Genomic DNA, 18498 nt, shown 5'->3' on the forward strand with positions numbered 1-18498 from the left:
GCGCCCGCACCTGTGTGTCCTGCACAGACGTGCTGTTTGGAAGTCAAGTCACTTTTCTCCCTGAAACCTTGGCGAGGCTAAAAATAGCCCTGTTCTCCCTCAAGGTCTGAAAATCTAAAAGGACCAAAATAGCACGGTGTCTGAGCAGAATGGCTCACCTCGGTGCAGGACTCCTTGGAGAGGCTCTGAGATGGAGGCGGTGGCTGGGGCTGAGCCCCCCTCTCCGCCTCTGGAACTGTCTCTGGTCTCATCCAAGGGGCCTAGCCTAGGCTGTTCCCACACCAGCGTGTGGGTTCTCATGTGTCCCAGACTTGTTCACGTGGCCCAGGTGGTCTCCAGGTTCCCTGTTGAGGCCCCCTTTTGAGTGGAGAAAGTGCCCTATGGCCACTGATCCTGGAAAAGACCTGTGTTCTGCAGGGCCTCAGGCAGAGGCCCTTCCATCCTTGCTTCTGCCTGCGTGATGTTGATAATGAGGGAGCCGCAGGAGCCAAACCAAAGCCTGCCAGCCGGTTCATTGCGCCTTAATTCAAAATCCAGGCATCCGCATGCAGGGAGCATCCCGGTTACCCAACAGCACAATCTACGTGGTGGAGCCCGGGTACCTAGGTGAGTGTGCGCGTCCTGGGTTGTCTGGGATTCCAGGAGGTAAAGAGTCAGGTAAGAGCAACAGCCCCCCAGACAATGGCCTCACTTTGGCCAGATCTGCCGGCTGGGAGGCCTGGGCCATCAGCTCCCACCCTGACCCCCAGTCCTTCCCCTGTCTGTGTACAGGACAAGCGGAGGGAGGGTGGGCCAAAGTCCAGCCGGTAACCTGCTCTTCAGGGAGGGAACCAGGACAGAGTCGAGTGGGGAGGGCTCTGTCTCCTGGCTTTACACCTGGGCTCTGCCCAGACTGCATCATGGCTGCGGATGCGGGCAAGATGTCTTGGAGGGAAGAAGGGGAGGGCTGGAGGCCTAGAGAGGAGGGGAGGAATTCTGAGCCACAGAGGATCCAGAGGGGCATAGCCAGGGCCCAGGAGCTGCCCAGGGGTAGTATTCAGAGTGTAGACCTACTGTGGAGTCAGGGTGCAGTCCTACTGTGGATTTAGAGTGCAGACTCACTGTGCACTCAGAGTGTGGATCTATTGTGGATTCAGCGTGCAGGCTCACTGTGTACTCAGAGTGTAGCCCTACTGTGCACTCAGAGTGCAGATTCACTGTGCATTCAGAGTGCAGACCCACTGTGCACCCAGAGTGTAGACCTACTGTGCACTCAGAGTGCAGACTCACTGTGGATTCAGAGTGAAGACTCATTGTGGATTCAGCATGCAGACTCACTGTGTACTCAGAGTGTAGACCTACTGTGCATTCAGAGTGCAGACTCACTGTGCACTCAGAGTGTGGATCTATTGTGGATTCAGCATGCAGGCTCACTGTGCATTCAGAGTGCAGACCCACTGTGCACCCAGAGTGTAGACCTACTGTGCACCCAGAGTGCAGACTCACTGTGGATTCAGAGTGAAGACTCACTGTGGATTCAGAATGCAGACACACTGTGAACCCAGAATGTAGACCTACTATGTACTCAGAGTGCAGACTCTGTGGATTCAGAGTGTAGACCTACTGTGCACTCAGGATGCAGACCTACTGTGTACTCAGAGTGCAGACTCTGTGGATTCAAAGTGCAGACCTACTGTGCACTCAGTGGAGACCTACTGTGCACTCAGGATGCAGACCTCCTGTGCACTCAGAGTGCAGACTCACTGTGAAATCAGAGTGCAGACCTACTGTGGATTCAGGGTGCAGGCTCACTGTGGGTCAGAGCTGGGCCCACCGTGGAGAGGGTCAAGTTTGAATGGGCCCTGGAGCCACCAGGAGTGAATGTTCCGGTTTGGCCCAGGGGCCTGTGAGGGCAGCTTGGGTCCTGAGCGCTCAGGCCTGCTGTGGGCGTTAGATCTGCCAATCACGGGCGCTGGTCCTTCCCTGGGAGGCGAGCAGGGGAGTGGCCATGGCCCCATGCTCACGGGGCCTGGTTTACCCTCTTCCTGAGCCACAGGACCCTGTGACCCCAGTTCTGAGGCTCTGTGCCCCTGCCTCTTCCACAGGGTTCACGGTCCACCCGGGTGGCAGGTGGGTGCTCGAGACCGGCCGCCCATATGAAATCACCGTCGAAGTGCTGGACAAGTCTGGTAACAAGGTCTACCTGTCGGATGTGAGTCCCCCTCGGGCCTGGTGGGGGTGTAGGGGTACATATCCTGGAGCAGGTCCCTGAAGAGCCTCCTCAAATCACCGGGCCCCCCAGTAGGCGGGCTGAGTTGGGGTGCTTCTTACAGTACTGCTGGATCCCTGGGAAACCCTGTCATGGGGAACCTTGGGCATCTCAGGGCCCCGTGAGCCTGTGAGTCTGCACCCTAAGGCCGCACTCCCATCAGTTGGAGCAGGGAGAGGAGGCTGCAGGCAGCAGGGTCACAGAGGCGGTGATGGTGGCGGGGGTGGCGTCTCCCATCTGCCCTCCTGCTCCCTCCTTGTTAGCCCAGGGACCTCACCACTGAGAATCCTTCCTTCCCGGCCCTACAGGGGCTCAGGGCCAGAGATGCCTTTGAACTGTCCAGAGGCCCCTCAACTGAGACCAAGCCCAGTAGCTTCCTGGTTCTGGAAAGAGCTTCACACAAACGGGCAGACAGAGAGGCATCTTGGCCGCATTTGTTCCTTTGTGAGCAACTCTCAGGATCCTGAGAATATCCAGACCTTCCTCGTGGGGTCTGAAGTTTCCCTTCAGCCTTTTGGTAGAAGGCACCGCCTTCTTTGTGTTACTAGACTCGCTCCATCACCGTTTTGGGGGGAAGTTAGTGCTAAGGGATTCCGTTGTCATTCTTTGTATTTGGTGGTTTCCTTGTTGGGATCACAGGGTCTGAGCGCCAACTGTGGCTTCGCGCTCCTGAGCGCCGACTCATTGGGTCACACACGGAGGACAGCCTGGGAGGGTCTGAGGCTCGGGGCTCAGAGCGCAGATCCCGGGCTTCGTGCAGCTCATCAGGCTGGCCCGACTACTCTTTGGGGGCCACGTGGCTTCTTTTCCGCATCCTGACTTCTCTGAGTTGTCCCAGAATCTCTCACCAGCCTGCGTTGCCTTCCAGAACATCCGTATTGAAACTGTGCTCCCTGTGGAGTTCTTTGAGGTGCTGGCTTCTTCCCAGAATGGGTCGTACCATCACGTCAGGGCGACAAAGAGGGGCCAGACAGTCATCGAGGCGGCCCTCACCTCTGTGGTGGACCAGGCAAGTTGGCACCTCCCTGGGCTGCCCCGGGCCCTCTGCAGGCAGAATTGTCACCCAGGGTGGAATGAGCTGGAGGAGTTGGGGCCCCGAGAGTTCAGTGCTCTCACGGGTGCCGTGGGGGTCCCTCCCACTCTAGGCTCCCAGGGGCATCAGGGGTGGGGGCTTTGGCCCTTCCCTGTCCCCTGTCCTCTGTCCCTGCGGTGGACCAGAGCCCCTCTTCCTCTGCCCCTTGCTGGCTCCTGAAAAAGCGAGCCCTCACCTCTGGGACCGGGTTTAGCAAGCCTTGTTGGGAGCAGTGTTCGGCCCGTGTGTCCAGCTGTGCACTAACTGGGACCCATGAGTGTTTCTTTGGCTGTTTTGGGTCCTTCAGAGTTTTAAAATTCCCACCTGTTTTTGAAAGGCCAGTCGGTTTCAGTGGGAGCAGATTCTACTGATTGGAAGCTTGGTGAAGGGCTTCTCATCTCCCTACTACACCTCTCCCGGGCCTGGTGGAGGCCGCTGTGGCCTGGGGACCAGGCAGAGATTCCTACCGAAGCGGCCACTTCTGCTCTGGGGGCTCTGGGCAAGTGGCTTTCATGTCTCATGCCTCGGTTTCCCCATCCGTAAAGTGGGGATAACCACAACCATCCCGGCAGGAGTGCCATGAGGATGCGGTCAAGCAGTGCTGACTTGAGTGGCGGTTGAAGAGCCACCGAAAGCCGTCTCCATGGAGACAAAGAAGGCTGCAGGGTACCCGGCGTCTTCCTTCCCACTCCCCCACAGTCTGAGGGGAGGGGCGGGGTCTGGTTGTCATGTTGGTGTGTGTCTCCCTCGCCCCCTTGCAGGATGGAGGGGTCCACACATTACGGGTGCCTGTGTGGAACCAGCAGGAGGTAGAAATCCACAGCCCCATCACCCTTCATCCGAGCATCTTGACATTTCCATGGCAACCAAAGGCAGGCGCCTATCAGTACACGATAAAGGTAACTGGGAGGCTCCATCTGGGTGACTTTCTTTGGGTGTTTCCATGTGTTGGGGCTTGAACTCCATTCTGTTTGTGTTGAATTACCATCTATTGGTTGAAAGAATTTGAAATCAAAGTCTTTATGCTTTCTGTATCTTCCAAGGTTTTCTATCACAGCAGGGTATTTTGGCAATTAGGAAAAAACCTTGAAAAATAGAAAAGAAATCACGAGGTAGAAAGTCCGGATTATGGATTTAACTTTCACATGTGGTTTTTATTTTTCGTAAAAATAATTGCTTTCTGGAAGCAGTGTAAATATCTTTAGAGAAAACCTTGGAATTGGCAGGGGAGACGTCTCCAACTCCTTCGCATGTCTGGTGTTCTTGGTCTCTGAAGTTCACGTGTCCCCCAGCGTTGGTGGCAGGGCCCAGGGCCTTTGGGGGCTGGGGTTTGTGGGGGCCGCCCTCCGTCCACTCCGCTGTCTGCCTGCAGTGAGGACAGGTGTCCTGTGTGTGCTCTGGGACCCGCTGTCTCTTCCCTCAGCTGTGTCACCTTCCCGGCCCCTGATGCAAAGGCCGCTGGGCTGTCCTTGACTTCACGGCAGATGGCTGGAGTGGGCAGAGTGTGTGCAGGAGGGGCAGGGACGTCACGACTCTGTGGCTGGGGTCTTCCCACTGCAGCCTGAGCTCGGAGGTGCCCCTGGGTCCTGGGGCCACTGTCGGGGCATGTGCATACACGTGTGTGCCAGTCAGAGGTCCGTGGAATACGAGGACCAGAAGGAGACAGGGCGGGGAGAGCAAGGGGTGCGGGCAGTGCCAGCCGGACGTTGGCTGATGCCTTGTGTCTCCACGCGGTGACGCAGTGCCAACACGTGTGAGCAGAGGTGTGAGAGAGAGAGGGATGGCGGGGCAGGGCAGGTGGGCTGACCGGTGATGCCTTCCCTCCCCAGGCCCACGGCGGCAGCGGGAACTTCAGCTGGTCCTCGTCGAGCTCTGTGGTGGCCACGGTCACTGTCAAGGGCGTGATGACCACAGGCAGTGACACGGGGGTCAGCGTGATCCAGGCACACGACGTGCAGAACCCGCTGCATTTCGGCGAGATGAAGGTGAGGCCTGGGTCAGGGCGGTCACAGGGCGGCTCGGGGAGTGATCGGAGCCACCCTCTTAACCAGCCTCAGGCTTAGTTCAGAAACCTTGGCTGGGATTGTGGTGAGGGGGGTCGGGGGTCAGAAACCTTGGCTGGGATTGTGGTGAGGGGGGTCGGGGGTCAGGTCCAGCCTGGCCCTGAGCTCATGGACAGACCCAGGAGACAGCCATCCCATCCCACACCTGGCAGGGGTGGGACTGCCAGGATTCTGAAGGGAGGTCAGAGGATTCAGAAACACGAGATACTCAAAGGAGTCCTTCTAGAAGGCCCTCCAACCCGAAAGCTAGGACTCTGCATCAGAAAGGCCGCTGGGTGCTGGGTTGTAAATTCATAGGGAGAGGAAGCCCCCAGACTCCAAGAGACTAGCCTGCTCCTTTCCTCTGGTTCCTGTTCAGATCCGAGTCAGGAGTCCCCATCACGGGGACCCTACACCTGGCGTCCATCCCAAGTGATGTGGGACCAACTCAGTGACGGCCGAAGGTGGGCGTGACCCCCTGCAGCCGAGCCCTGGACAGCCCCAGCTGGTGGCCTCCTGACCCCAGCACATTCCTGACTGCCTGACCCTGATCTCAGCTGCTTTTATCACTCCATTTAGGGCCAAAATGGAAGCTCCATACATAGCCTGTCCAGTCCCAACCTTCTACATTATTTGGGACATTAATGCACAGGTTATCCTCCTCTTTTTATTTCCGTTCACACACACCTACCTAAGGATCCATCTAAGTCTTGTGTGCATGCTAAGTCATTTCTATCATGTCCGACTCTGTGCGACCCCATGGACTGTAGCCCGCCAGACTCCTCTGTCCATGAGATTCTCCAGGCAAGAATACTGGAGTGGGTTGCCACGCCTTCCTCCAGGGGATTTTCCCAACTCAGGGGTCAAACCTGTTTCTCTTGTGTCTCCTGCACTGGCAGGCGGGTTCTTCACCACAAGCGCCTCCTGGGAGGCCCAGACTCTCATGTAAGGAGGATTGTAACCGAAACAGCTTAGCTGTAGCGGATGCTCCAAGTGTTAGGGTGATCTGTGAGCCCCTCCTGTGGCTGCAGGCCGATTCATCTCAGAGAGTGTGCCCCGCCCACCCGCCGCTGAGCCCAGAGCCTGCACACCGCCCTGCAGTGTCTGTAGTGGTCGGAGCCTGGCTTCCGGGGCTGCCTGCCTGGCCCAGACTCACCCTGCTGCAGCCGGGCAGGCTCTCAACCCCCACAGCAGGGTCCTTATCGGGCAGAGACACTGGTGACCTTCTTGACAAGGAGGCTGAGAGGATGGGGTGAATTCGTGTGGTTCTTGGAACAGAGCCTGGCGTCTGGGCAGTTTTGTTTGGTGTTGATGCCGGTGACGCCTCTCACTCTGTGCTCCCCTGTTCTTTACCTCCCTCCGACGTGCTGAGCTGTACGTGCCTCAGGGCCTTTGCACAGACCGTCTCTTCAGCCAGACTGGGTCTGGCCATCTCTGACACACTCCCAGGTCAAGCTCATGTGTCACCTTCCCAGGGAAGCCTTGTCTGCATCTCTGCCCAGAACGTCTCTGCCCCCTGCACAAAGCATCGTGTCGCCCAAGCTCAGGCTTCTCACTAGCTGGTCCTGAGTGCCCACACGCAGGAATCAAAGCTGAGCAGCGCTCTTCCTCCTCTGTGTAGCCGGCTGACCGTACCCCCCAAACCCTATCCTGCAGGTGTACGTGATCGAGCCCAGCGGCATGGAGTTCGCCCCGTGCCCAGTGGAGGCCCGCGTGGGCCAGAGCCTGGAGCTGCCCCTCAGGATCCATGGCCTCATGCCGGGCGGGGCTGACGATGTGGTCACCCTGAGCGACTGCTCCCACTTCGACTTGGTGGTGGAGGTAGAGAACCAGGGCGTGTTCCAGCCACTCCCAGGTAACGCAGTGCTGTGAGTGGCTGCCGACTGGCGGGGTCACTGCCGATGACCTAGTTTCTCAGCGTGGTTTGCCCAGATTCCTAAGTCAGGAGCTGAGCCAGCGGAGGGGTCACAGCCTGAGAAATGGCGTTTGTCCCCTGTCCACCCCCAGCTATGGTCTGCTCTGCACCTTTCTGACGTGTGGCCTGCGTGTCGCTCGGCTTTCTGAGCCTCAGTTTCCACGTCTCTAAAGTGGGCGTCATCCTAAGTAGACTCTCCTGTCGTGGTGCCCTTCGCGGTACCTGGAATGTGGCGGGTGCTCAGAGTACACTGTCCGTAGGGGTTCTGATGAGTGACAGAATCGCACTGTGACCCGGCAGTCTGCCCCTCCAGGGCCGTTGGAACCGGGCCCCCTGAGGGCTGGGTGGTGAAGTCGGTGGTGATGCTGGTGGTGGTGTCATTCCTGCCGGGTGTGCTGCGTGCACTTGGCGTGCATGACCTTGGCGTGCATGACCTCACTTGGCGTCAGAGCCGCTGTGGGAGGGGGGCTGTGGTCAGCCACGTGTTGGACAGAGAGACCGCGGCCGTGTCACTGCCCAGGGTCCCCCGAGGGCCCAAAGCCAGGTCCTCAGGATGGAATGTGAGGCTGGGTGTGTGCAACACCCACCCAGAGCCTTAGTGCCCGGGAAACGGGGCCTCCCTGGGGTGTCGGCCCAGGAGTCACCTAGGGTTGCAGGTGATGCAAACCATGCCTGAGGGTGAGTACACCCCGGGCAGGGTGAGAGGGGTGGGGAGCAGTGATTGTGGGCACGCCTATGGGCCGCGTGCACACACAGTGGCCTGGGGTTGCAGAACCTGTCAAACCCTGCATCACTGGGGCTTTGGGGTACATTGACCTCAAAGTGGCCAGGACTGGGGGCCACCGCTGGTTTCTGAGCAGAGAAGTGACCCCTGGATCCTGGCAGGGTTTAGGAAACTTGGCAGTCAGAGGTGTTTGTAGGCTCGTCTCTGGGGTCACCGTGGTTGTGGTCCTTCACAGAGCTGTTTGAATGCAAAGCTGCTCGGATGTCATGGAACATCCCGGGACATCACCGTATTCACATACTCCCCTGTAGCTGCAGTTGCATCTTCTCAGATTGTCCAGGGGAAACCAGGCCTTATGGGCTCTGTGTCTTCAGAGAAGCCACTGTTTAGCGGGGAGGCAGACATCAGCATGGCCTTCCCAGGTGGTTCCGCAGCTCAGGATCTGGTTGCCAAAGCAGGAGACGCAGGAGACCTGCGTTCGATCCCTGAGTCAGGAAGATCCCCTGGAGGAGGAAACGGCGACCCACTCCAGTACTCTTGCCTGGAGAATCCCATGGACAGAGGAGCCTGGTGGGCTGCCGTCCACGGGGTCACAAACAGCTGGACGACTGAGCGACTGAACAGCAGCAAAGCGTCAGCACAGAAGGAAGAGGCCCGTCCTCCCGACGGCAGGAGAGAGGCCCGCGGCCCCGTCCCGTCCCCACGTGTCCTGGAGGGGCGTCCACGGGCTGCGGCCACGAGCTCCGGGGGACCGAGGAGAAAGGACAGGGCTGGGGTCCACAGTCCTGGTCCCAGCGCTGCCTCTGTCAGAACTGCCGACGGGCTCTCCTCCAGGTCTGTGTACCTCACCCTGTGCACATCCGCCTTAGGGGGAAAAGAGCCTAAAGAAATACGGACCTGTAGTTACGTGTGTGCAAAGGCGTCCAGGATAAAGCCGATGCTTGAGGCTCACTTTTAGACGCGTAACCTCTGGGACGGACTGTTGTGGGGGAAGGGGGTGGGTAGACAGGCAGCCAGAAGAGCAGAAACGAATGTTCGCTGTGGGATCTAAGGGGCGGGGTGTGCAGCCTCACCACATCATCCTTTCTAAATGTTTAGGGGAAAAAAACTGTAAAATACCACCAGAATGGCTTTTTTTCAAACAGGTGGAAAATACCGCGGATTGGCGGGGGGTGTCACGCAGCTGCTGGTGGCAGCGTGAGTCAAGACAGCCATTTAGGGAAGGATGGTTGGCGAAAGTGATGACGCTGAGCATAGATGCTCCCAGGCAGTAAGGACCAGAGAAGAAATCCTGCTGTCTGTGGCCTGCCGATAGAAACGCTGAAATGCATCCCCAGAGAAATGCCGCGCGTGCTCTTGGCAACTCAGTGCGTCCTCATGGCCCCGCACGGCCAAAGGCACGTTGGAAGGGCTAAACGCCAGCCCCAGGTGGGATGTACTCCTGGAGGGCAGTGTCTCAACAGTCTAATATCAACATGATACACCGCGTTAGTAAAACAGAGGAAGAAAACCGCATCATTATCTCAATGGAGGCAGAGAAATCAGTGGACAAATCTCAAAACCTCTTCATGATAAAATCAGTCTACAAACTGGAAATAGAAGGAAACTCCACGAACTTAATAAAAGCAGTATATGAAAACCACAGCTGACATCAGACTCCGTGGTAAATGGCTGAAAACCTTTACCCTGAGACCCGGAACAAGATAAGGGTGCCTGCTGTTACCACTTCAACGTGATAGCGGAAGTCCTAGCCGGAGCTATTGGGCAAGAAAAGGAAATAAAAGACACCCAGACTGGAAAGGAAGATACAAGTGTATCCGTTTGCAAGTGATACAGTCTTAATATGTGAAAACCCTAAAGATTCCACCAAAAAAACCTCTCAGGAGTAAAATGAATGTGGAAAAATGATATTTGTGTGGAATCCCAAAGATCCAGAATAGCCAAAGTGATGCTGAAAAAAGAACAAACTTTGAGAGCTCATTCTTCCCATTTTCAGGACTTATTACAGGTTGCTGTTGATTAGTCGCTGAGTCGTGTCCAACTCTTTGTGATCCCGTGGACTGTAGCCCACAAGGCTCCTTTTTCTGTGGGATTTCCCAGGCAAGAACCCTAGAGTGGGTTGTCATTTCCTTCTCCAGGGGATCTTCCCGACCCAGGGATCAAACCCACATCTCCTGCTTGTCAGGTGGATTCTTTACCGCTGAGCCACCTGGGAAAGTCCTTATGATAAGTTATAGTAATTGAATCAGAGTGGCGGTTGCACAGACTTAGAGGCCGGGGAAATAAAACAGAGAGCCCAGAAAATACTCTGAGTGATTTGCCAGTACTGAGCGGGAGAGAGCCGGTTACCAAGGACTTCTGTCTGCAGTTCCCTTTGTTTGAGTTCCAAGGCCAGCAGGATCCGGCTCTGCTCTTAGAAGTCAGCGAGCAGTGGTTTTCCTCTGGGGAGGGGCACGGGGAGGTGCAGGTCATGCTGGTACTTCATCCCGGGCCTAGAAACAGGGCGTGTTCAGTCTGCCGGGTGAAGTGGTGAGCTGTATGCTTATGATGTGCGTATGCTTTTTGGTATGAGAATTATGCTTGAAAATGGTACATTAAAAAAATTGGATTCGTATCAAGCCCTGCGTGAAAGAGGGTGCCAGCCCGTCGGGTCTCCCCTGACAGAGGCACATGCTCGCTGACCTCTGCTGCTCCCGTTGCAGGCAGGCTGCGGCCGGGGCCTGACCACTGCAGCGGCGTCACGGTGAGGGCGGAGGCCCAGGGCTACACCGCGCTGCTCGTCAGCTATAGGCATGGCCACGTGCACCTGAGCGCCCGCGTCACCATCGCCGCCTACCTGCCCCTCAAGGTGAGCCCGGGCCCCGCCCTCCGCTCCCCTCCGGACGTGCCCCCTCACCTGACACCAGGTGAGCGTCAGCGTCTGGGACCCCAGTGCACACGCGTGCAGAAGGCATGAAGTGTGTTCCTGCTCAGAGCACGCTGCCTTTGCTGTGACACCAACTCCCGCGTCTGAATCCAGGTCCCGCACCAACTCTGCCACTTTGGTTTAACTTCTCAGGGCCTCAGTTTCCTTGCCTGTAAAATGGGGCTAACACCTGCCTTAGTGAGGAGGAGGGTTTGAGCAAAACGAAATGGACCGAGAACTGTGCCCAGGAGGTAGCAGGTGCTCAGCAGGGTTAGTAGTTGACGTGTGGGCAGGAAAGGCCGGGCCCCTCCTCCCAGGTGGGGTCATGCAGCCTCACACAGACCCGAGCAGGCCTGTTGGTTTAGGGTATGTTTCCTTCTCCTCCTGCCCCACTAGAAGCAAGCTCAGGGACATTAGAAACGTCATCTCTGAAGCCCTAGCCCTGGGCAGTGTCTGATGCAGGGCAGACAACAGCCAAGGGCTGTTTTGGATTTCCTGTTGAGATGTAATTGACAGATAATGCTGTGTTAGTTTCATTCGTGAAGCACAGTGACTTGATACCTGTCTGTACTGTGAAACGATCACCATGAATCTACTCGACGCCCATCACCACACATAGTTACGTGTGGGTTTTTTTTTGCCTGTTCCTCTGTCCTCAAAAGGTACTAGGCTCTACATCTTGTCCTGCACCTTGCTCCTTTACTTGAAAAACAAAGAAGATAACTTGCAGATCTCTTCACATACACATGGGAAGGTCTTTGCTTGCTATTTGGTCATAAAGATAGACCACAGTTTACCACCCTGCTGATGGGTGTTTGGGCTGTTCCCACGCTTTCCCCTCTTAAAAAATAATGCTGCAGTGTGTGGTTCTGTGCCTGCAGTTAGCATATTCATGGAGCCCTATCTTCCGAGTCCATTCCTAGAGCAAATACTGCTCGGACAAGGGATAAATAGGCCTGTGATTTTAGCACACACTGTGATTTTAGCAGACATTGCTGAATTTCCCTCTGTTGGGGTTGTGCCATTTTCCTATCTTCCCCAGCAGAATATGAGAACACATTTCTCAATAACACTGTGTTTGAAAGTTGCTGAGAGAGTAGATCTTAAAAGTTCTTCTCATCACGAGAAAAAAACATTTGTAACTTTGTGTGGTGACAGCTGTTGACTAGACGTACTGTGATTATCTATGCAAATATCAAATCACTATCCTGTACTAATGAAGCTCATGTAATGTTATATGTCAATTATATCTCAAAAAAACAGCTTCCTTTTATAAAAGAGTATGTGTTTAGGACTTCCCCGGTGGTCCGGTGGCTGAGACTCTGTGCTCCCAACGCAGGGCATCGATCCCTGGATTTGACCCCTGGTCGGAGAACTAAATCCCACGAGTCAGAGCTAAAGACCCCACGTGCTGCAGCCAAGACCTGGCACAGCCGAAAAATAAAAAAATAAAGTGCGTGTGTTGCCACAGACTCATCAGCAGTGTGTGTACTCAGACTTTTGATTTTTGCTGATGAGACGACAGAGAAATAGTATCCAGGGTAGCTGTAATTTGCTCCTCTTAAAATATTTTACTTTTTTCTACATGGTTTTCATTTCTCACGTGGTTGAGATCACACTACAGATATGCAAGGAAAACAGACATGCCCTTCCTTTCATGGAGCCCGTAGGCCAGGAGGGGAGACGGACACCCGAACAGATCCTCCCTGGCAGGGCCGTGAGCACCACATAGGGCAAAGACCAGAGAGCGAGCCCCGGCCGGGCAGGCCTGCTCCTCGCAGAGACACGCTGACTCTTCTGCTTTCTCCCGCAGGCTGTGGACCCCTCCTCTGTTGCCTTGGTGACCCTTGGCTCCTCGAAGGAGATGCTCTTTGAGGGTGGTCCCAGACCCTGGGTCCTAGAGCCTTCCAAGTTCTTCCGCAATGTCACCTCAGAGGACGCGGACAGCATCAGTCTGGCTCTCTTTGGGCCCCCTGCCTCCCGGAATTACCAGCAACACTGGATCCTCGTGACTTGCCAGGTCTTGGGTGAACAGGTGAGAAGGCAGCCACCCCCAGGCCTACCTTGTCCAGGGAGGGATGGAAAGTCATGTCCCCGAGTACCCTGCTGTGCCTCCCGTCCTCATTTTGTCTAATCCTCAAGGTAGCCCTAAGACACAGCTGCGGCAGTCGCACCCATTCCATAGGCAGGCAGACTGAGGACCAGGGCAGTGGGGTGGCTGAGTGAATACCAGGGGGGCCAAGCAGGGGGCAGGACCCTGATACGTGCTGGCTAGTCCTGCAAAGCTGCCTTGCATCCCCTGACCCTCCTCTTGGAGCAGGCCCAGTTCTGTTCTGTTTGTAGAGGGCCCCCCCGGAAGGTCTGTCCATCTCCCATGCATGTATCACTGGACCGTTATAAGCCCTTGGGATGGGTTATCACTGCCGTCCCCATTCTGCAGAACAGCACCCTGAGTCCAGAGGCTCCCAGTGGAGTGGGGACTCAGAGCCTGGGTGTGCGATGCGTCTTCTGCCCCATCAGGTCATCGCCCTGACGGTGGGGAACAAGCCCAGCGTCACCAACCCCTTCCCAGCGCTGGAGCCCGCCGTGGTGAAGTTCGTGTGCGCGCCGCCCTCCCGGCTCACGCTGACGCCCGTCTACGCCAGCCCCCAGCTGGACCTGTCCTGCCCGCTGCTGCAGCAGAACAAGCAGGTGGTGAGTGGCCTCCGAGGGCCGGGCGACGCCGGTGCTGACCCTCCCCCGTCAGCACACCGGTTCTGCCCGGCGGGCGCTTGCCTGGCGGTGCCGTGGGGTGCCCGGGACCCATGCTGTGGCAGTGTCAGGAGAAAGGGGACCTCTTCAACGCCAGACTCGGCCACTGCTCTCATCCCCTGTGGCAAGAGCAATGTGTGAAAGTCCGGGCTCTGGGAAGGCCCGGCCCGCTGGGTCCACTGTGAAGCCGGAGCTGGGGGGCAGCTCAGGGCGGCAGGCCCAGCCCCGATCTGACTCGCGTGCGTCCACCTCCTTTGAGTGACATGGGGTGACAGCAGCCTCCAGGGTCACTAAGGGCATAGGGGGAACTGCACACACATAGGCGCTCAGAGGGTGGCTTAGGCGTCTCACCTTGCTCCCTGCTTCCGTCCTGCTGCGGCTTCCTCTGCGCCCGAGTGAGAGCTAGACTCACACCCCTGCCTCCTGAGGCCCGCAGGCCCCGGGGACCGCCCGTCACCTTCCCCGCCCCACCGCCGTCCCCTCTCAGACCTGGGGCGGCCCCGTGGTCTGGCTTGCTGTCCCCTGACTGGAGTGGTCTCCTTCTGAACGCCCAGGCCCTCTCCTGCCTCCCTCAGCTCTTCACTCACACGTTACCTTCTGGGAGGGCCTTCCTCAGACTTAGACCCCATCTAATGAGTGTCCCCAGGCTTCCCCGCTGGCTCAGTGGTAAAGAATCTGCCTGCAACGCAAGAGCTACAGGAGATGCAGATTCGATCCCTGGGTCGGGAAGATCCCCTGGAGAAGGAAATGGCAACCCACTCCAGTATTCTTGCCTGAATAATCCCATGGACAGATGGCCTGGTGGACTTTAGTCCATGGGGTCGCAGTGACAGAGCATCTAAACAACGGTAACAAGGGCCTCCGCAGTATTTCCTCCTCTGGTTTGCTCTCCCCCCACCCCTGCCCCCAGGCACCTGACATCTTCACGCTGTAGAATTTGCACGAAGGCAGATGTCAGAGATAGCCTGGGTTTGGTTCTGGACACACCAGAACAGCTCAAGTATTGTGATAAAATGAGTCACATGAGCTTCTTGGTTCTCCAGTACATTTAAAAGCTGTGTTTATATTATCCTGGAGTCTATCAAGTTTGCGGTAGTGTTACAGCTAAGGAAAACCACATACAGACCTGAATTTTAAAAGTACTTTATTGCTAAACAACGCTGACCACCATCTAAGCTTTCAGAAGTGAGTTGTGGTAGTAATTTAAAAGGCCCCTGATCACAGATGCCCTAACAGATACAGACAGTAATGATGAAAAAGCCTGAAGCACTGGGAGAATTACCAAAACATGACCCAGAGACGCAAAGTGAACAGACGCTGCTGGAAAACTGGCCCTGACCTCCAAGCCCCTGACCCATGAAAACACAGGTTCCGCGGGGCTCGTCTCCCTCTCTGTGGTTCTCGAGCAGGGCCCAGCTCGGGCTGGGCGGTGGGGGACAGTGGCACGGTGTTGACCGGGGACCCCCACCCCTCTAGGTTTGTGTCCCTGCCACCCTCTGCTCTTAACTCTGCAGACTCACGTGCCTGGGGACCCCGAACCCAGGCACGGAGGACAGGGCTGGGAGGGGGTCAGGCGTGGAGAGCGGATGCCCCTCCAAAAGCCCCCTCGCTCCAGCTCTTGCCCCCCTGTCACTCTGGGCTGGCCAGACTGTCTCAGTTTCAGAGAATAAGATAATCAGATCTCCGGGCGTCTGTCTTGTCTGTAAGCACTGGCCGCTCACCGAATGGGCCGTGTCTGGCCATCGGTCAGCAGTGACCTCGGGGTCAGCCCAGGGTCGTCTCTTGGTTGAAAGATGGCGACGGGGCAGCGAGCACGGCTCTGTGTGGGCTTTTGCATGTTGTAAGTCTTGCTGAACAGAGAACTGCCCTGAGATCCAGCCTCCCTGGGACTGCAGAGTCCGCAGCCAGGCGGACAGGGCCGCTGTGATTTGTGGCCTCGCAGGGACCTGAGGAGGACAGATCCCTGCAGTGTATGCCGGTGCAGTGTCCGTTTCGCTTTATGCCCCTCCAGAGCCAGAGGCCGCCCAGGACGTGTTTGCAGAGTAAATCACTGGTGACACCAGGCGCTGAAACGGGGCTGACCTGTCACAGTGACGGACTGGGGCCGCACTCCAGCCTGACCCCAGGCTCCTGAGCAGGGCATCGGCCAGGAGTGCTGAGCCAGGGCACAGATGGACCAGCTGCCCGACTCCTGCACGGAGGGACGAGGCTGCACAGCGTCCAGGGAGGCCCGCGGGCTTTAAACTCAGACCAGACGGTCCACCCCAGCACCTGTGTGACCCTGGGCGAGTGACTCAGCATCTCTGAGCCGCCTCGGCCTCCCCGTTTGTGAATTTGGGGCTGCTGTTGCCTCACAGGACCAGGGAACTTGCAAGCATGCTTGACGCCTGGTCCCCCTGCCTTGGCACTGCTGATGCTTCGGGCCAGATCCTCCCTCCTTGGGGGAACTATCCTGTGCGCTATGCAGCACCCTGGCCTCTACCTCCTGGATGCCAGTAGCGCCCCCTACAGTCGTGATGACCAAAATGTTTTCAGACATCACCAAGGTCCCTGTCGAGGAGCATGGGCTGGGATTGGACTCCAGGTTGTGTAGGACTGTCAAGGGCACCTTGACAGCAGCCGTAGCGAGCATCCCTTAGCGAGTCACCCCCAGAAGCTCCCAGGACCCCCGTGAGCCCACCAGGTGCACCGTGCGTCAGGGACGGGCCTGCCCGGCCCAGGGTGTGGCCGCGTGCGTGACCTCGGCTTCTTGCAGGTTCCCGTCTCCAGCCACCGCAACCCGCTGCTGGACCTGGCCGCCTACGACCAGCAGGGCCGCAGGTTCGACAACTTCAGCTCGCTGAGCATCCAGTGGGAGTCCAGCAGGCCGTCGCTGGCCAGCATCGAGCCCGCCCCGCCCCTGCAGCTGGTGTCCCGGGACGACGGGAACGGCCAGAAGAAGCTGCACGGTGAGCGGCGGCCCTGACCAGGCGCAGAGAGGGGCGGGCAGCTGCAGGTGGGGGGCCAGGACCCCCTCTGTCCAGGACTGACGCCTGGGGAGCATCAGGACTCCCCTTTAGTCCTCACATGTCTGCGAGGGAGGAATGGACTCTGGGAGGGAGGTGGGGAGCAGCTCAGGGCACACAGCGGCTGGGCTCAAAGCCCAGCTTGTGCACGGACCAGGCTGGCACCCAGACCCAGCTGCTCCGAGCTCCGAGACCCCTGACGCTGCTGTTGGAGACCCTGAGCCGTCCCCTCCAGCTCCTCTAAGCCGCTCTGGGAAGCTTGCTCAGGGCCCCTTAACTCTTAGAGGTGCACATGGTGCACCCCGTCCCCTAATTTCAGGGCGGTGGGAGACTTCAAGCTACACACCAGCTAGTGGGAAGGTGGGGCTGCGTCACAGGCGGGAGCCGGGCCCAGATCTGACGCGGCGTCCCTCTCTCTCTCAGGCCTGCAGCCCATTTCGGTTCACCAGGCCTCGGGCACCACGGCCATCTCTGCCACTGCCACTGGCTACCAGCAGGTGCATCTGGACACGGCCAGCGTGAAGCAGCCGGTACCGATCAGGGCGCCCGGGGCGGGCCGTCCTCCCGCGTCCCCCACGCTCTGCCCGCTGTTCCCGGGGTCCTGAGGCTGGCCCACTGACCGGGGTGCCTCCTTGCCGGCCCCCATGCCTCAGTCTCCCCTCCTGTGCTCCCTGCATGCTGGTGACGGGGGGCCCAGCTGAAAGGCAGCTCACCAATCTAGACTCTCCCCTGCCGCCCGACTCAGAGCCCCTGCCGAGCGTGCCCGGGTGGTTCAGCCCTGTCCCTTTCAGCCCGCAGCCCCCACTGCCTGGAACACCACCCCACTTCTCTGGGGACATGGGGGTCGTCCACCCTGCGGCCTGGCAGGTCAGGGGGCGGCTGATTTGACAGGACTAGGGGAGGCCTCACAGGGATGCGGCTCAAAGCTCGATGGGTGTTGCTGGGCTTGTGTCCCCGATACAGCGAGGTCCCCAGTGTGACGCCAGCGCCTGGGGCTGCTCTTCCCTGGGGGCCACCCGTGGGCCTGTCTGGCCCTCGGCCCCCCTGGATCTGACCGCATGGCCTTGCCCCTTCAGCACGACCCCCTCACACCTGTGTCGGCCTCCATCGAACTCATGCTGGTGGAGGACGTGAGGGTCAGTCCGGAAGAGCTGACCATCTACAACCACCCAGATGTGCAGGTTCGGCTGCCCCACCCCACCACCCCCCGTAGCAACCCCCGGGGACCCCTCACCTCTGACACCAGCCCGGCCCCTCCGCAGGCAGAGCTGCATGTCCGAGAAGGCTCCGGCTACTTCTTCCTCAACACCAGCAGCGCTGACGTGGTCAGGGTGGCCTACCAGGAGGCCCGGGGCATCGCCACGGTGAGTGTGCACCCCGCCTGCCTCTGTGCATCGGCCGGCGGGTCGCATCGGTCACAGCACGGAGTCTTCAGATTTTCCCAGGGGTCACTGCAGACACCCTCGAGCTGCCTTTGTGGTCCGCACTGTGTCTCCACAAACTACCCACGCTGTTAGCTACCTAATGGTTTCCTTTCGGTCGGCTTTTCAGGTAGGATGGAACTATTATTACATAGTGACAACCGGAAGGACTGTTGCCTTGACGGACACATCGGCTTTTTCTGTTTCTCCATGTTCCTTCCCTGACCCCCCACCCAGCTGTGACCACAGAATATCTGAGCCTTCCACTCTGATCAGGGCTTTAATTCAAGTTTTCTCTTTCTCCATATTGCTCTGTAGGCTGGATGATGATGATGATTATCATTATTTGGCAATCATTTGTACTCAGCCATTCTCTCCTTGTGGGGCATTTGGGTGGTTTAAGTTTTTTTTTTTA

At 57.8% G+C, this 18498-nt stretch overlaps 1 protein-coding gene across 1 annotated transcript in view; it reads left to right on the forward strand.

The window, feature by feature from the left end:
* Nucleotides 1-18498, forward strand: part of NUP210 (nucleoporin 210) — an 88728-nt gene that overhangs the window by 32346 nt on the left and 37884 nt on the right. The window contains exons 8-20 of the mRNA XM_043886453.1: nucleotides 538-606; nucleotides 2085-2191; nucleotides 3117-3257; nucleotides 4082-4219; nucleotides 5150-5305; nucleotides 7019-7217; nucleotides 10704-10849; nucleotides 12720-12941; nucleotides 13427-13600; nucleotides 16413-16605; nucleotides 17086-17192; nucleotides 17739-17843; nucleotides 17925-18026. Of these exons, the coding sequence (XP_043742388.1) occupies nucleotides 538-606; nucleotides 2085-2191; nucleotides 3117-3257; nucleotides 4082-4219; nucleotides 5150-5305; nucleotides 7019-7217; nucleotides 10704-10849; nucleotides 12720-12941; nucleotides 13427-13600; nucleotides 16413-16605; nucleotides 17086-17192; nucleotides 17739-17843; nucleotides 17925-18026 (1859 nt within the window). The remainder of the gene's footprint in view (nucleotides 1-537; nucleotides 607-2084; nucleotides 2192-3116; nucleotides 3258-4081; nucleotides 4220-5149; nucleotides 5306-7018; nucleotides 7218-10703; nucleotides 10850-12719; nucleotides 12942-13426; nucleotides 13601-16412; nucleotides 16606-17085; nucleotides 17193-17738; nucleotides 17844-17924; nucleotides 18027-18498) is intronic.

Source organism: Cervus elaphus, chromosome 24, assembly GCF_910594005.1.
Source record: "Cervus elaphus chromosome 24, mCerEla1.1, whole genome shotgun sequence".
NCBI lineage: Eukaryota > Metazoa > Chordata > Mammalia > Artiodactyla > Cervidae > Cervus > Cervus elaphus.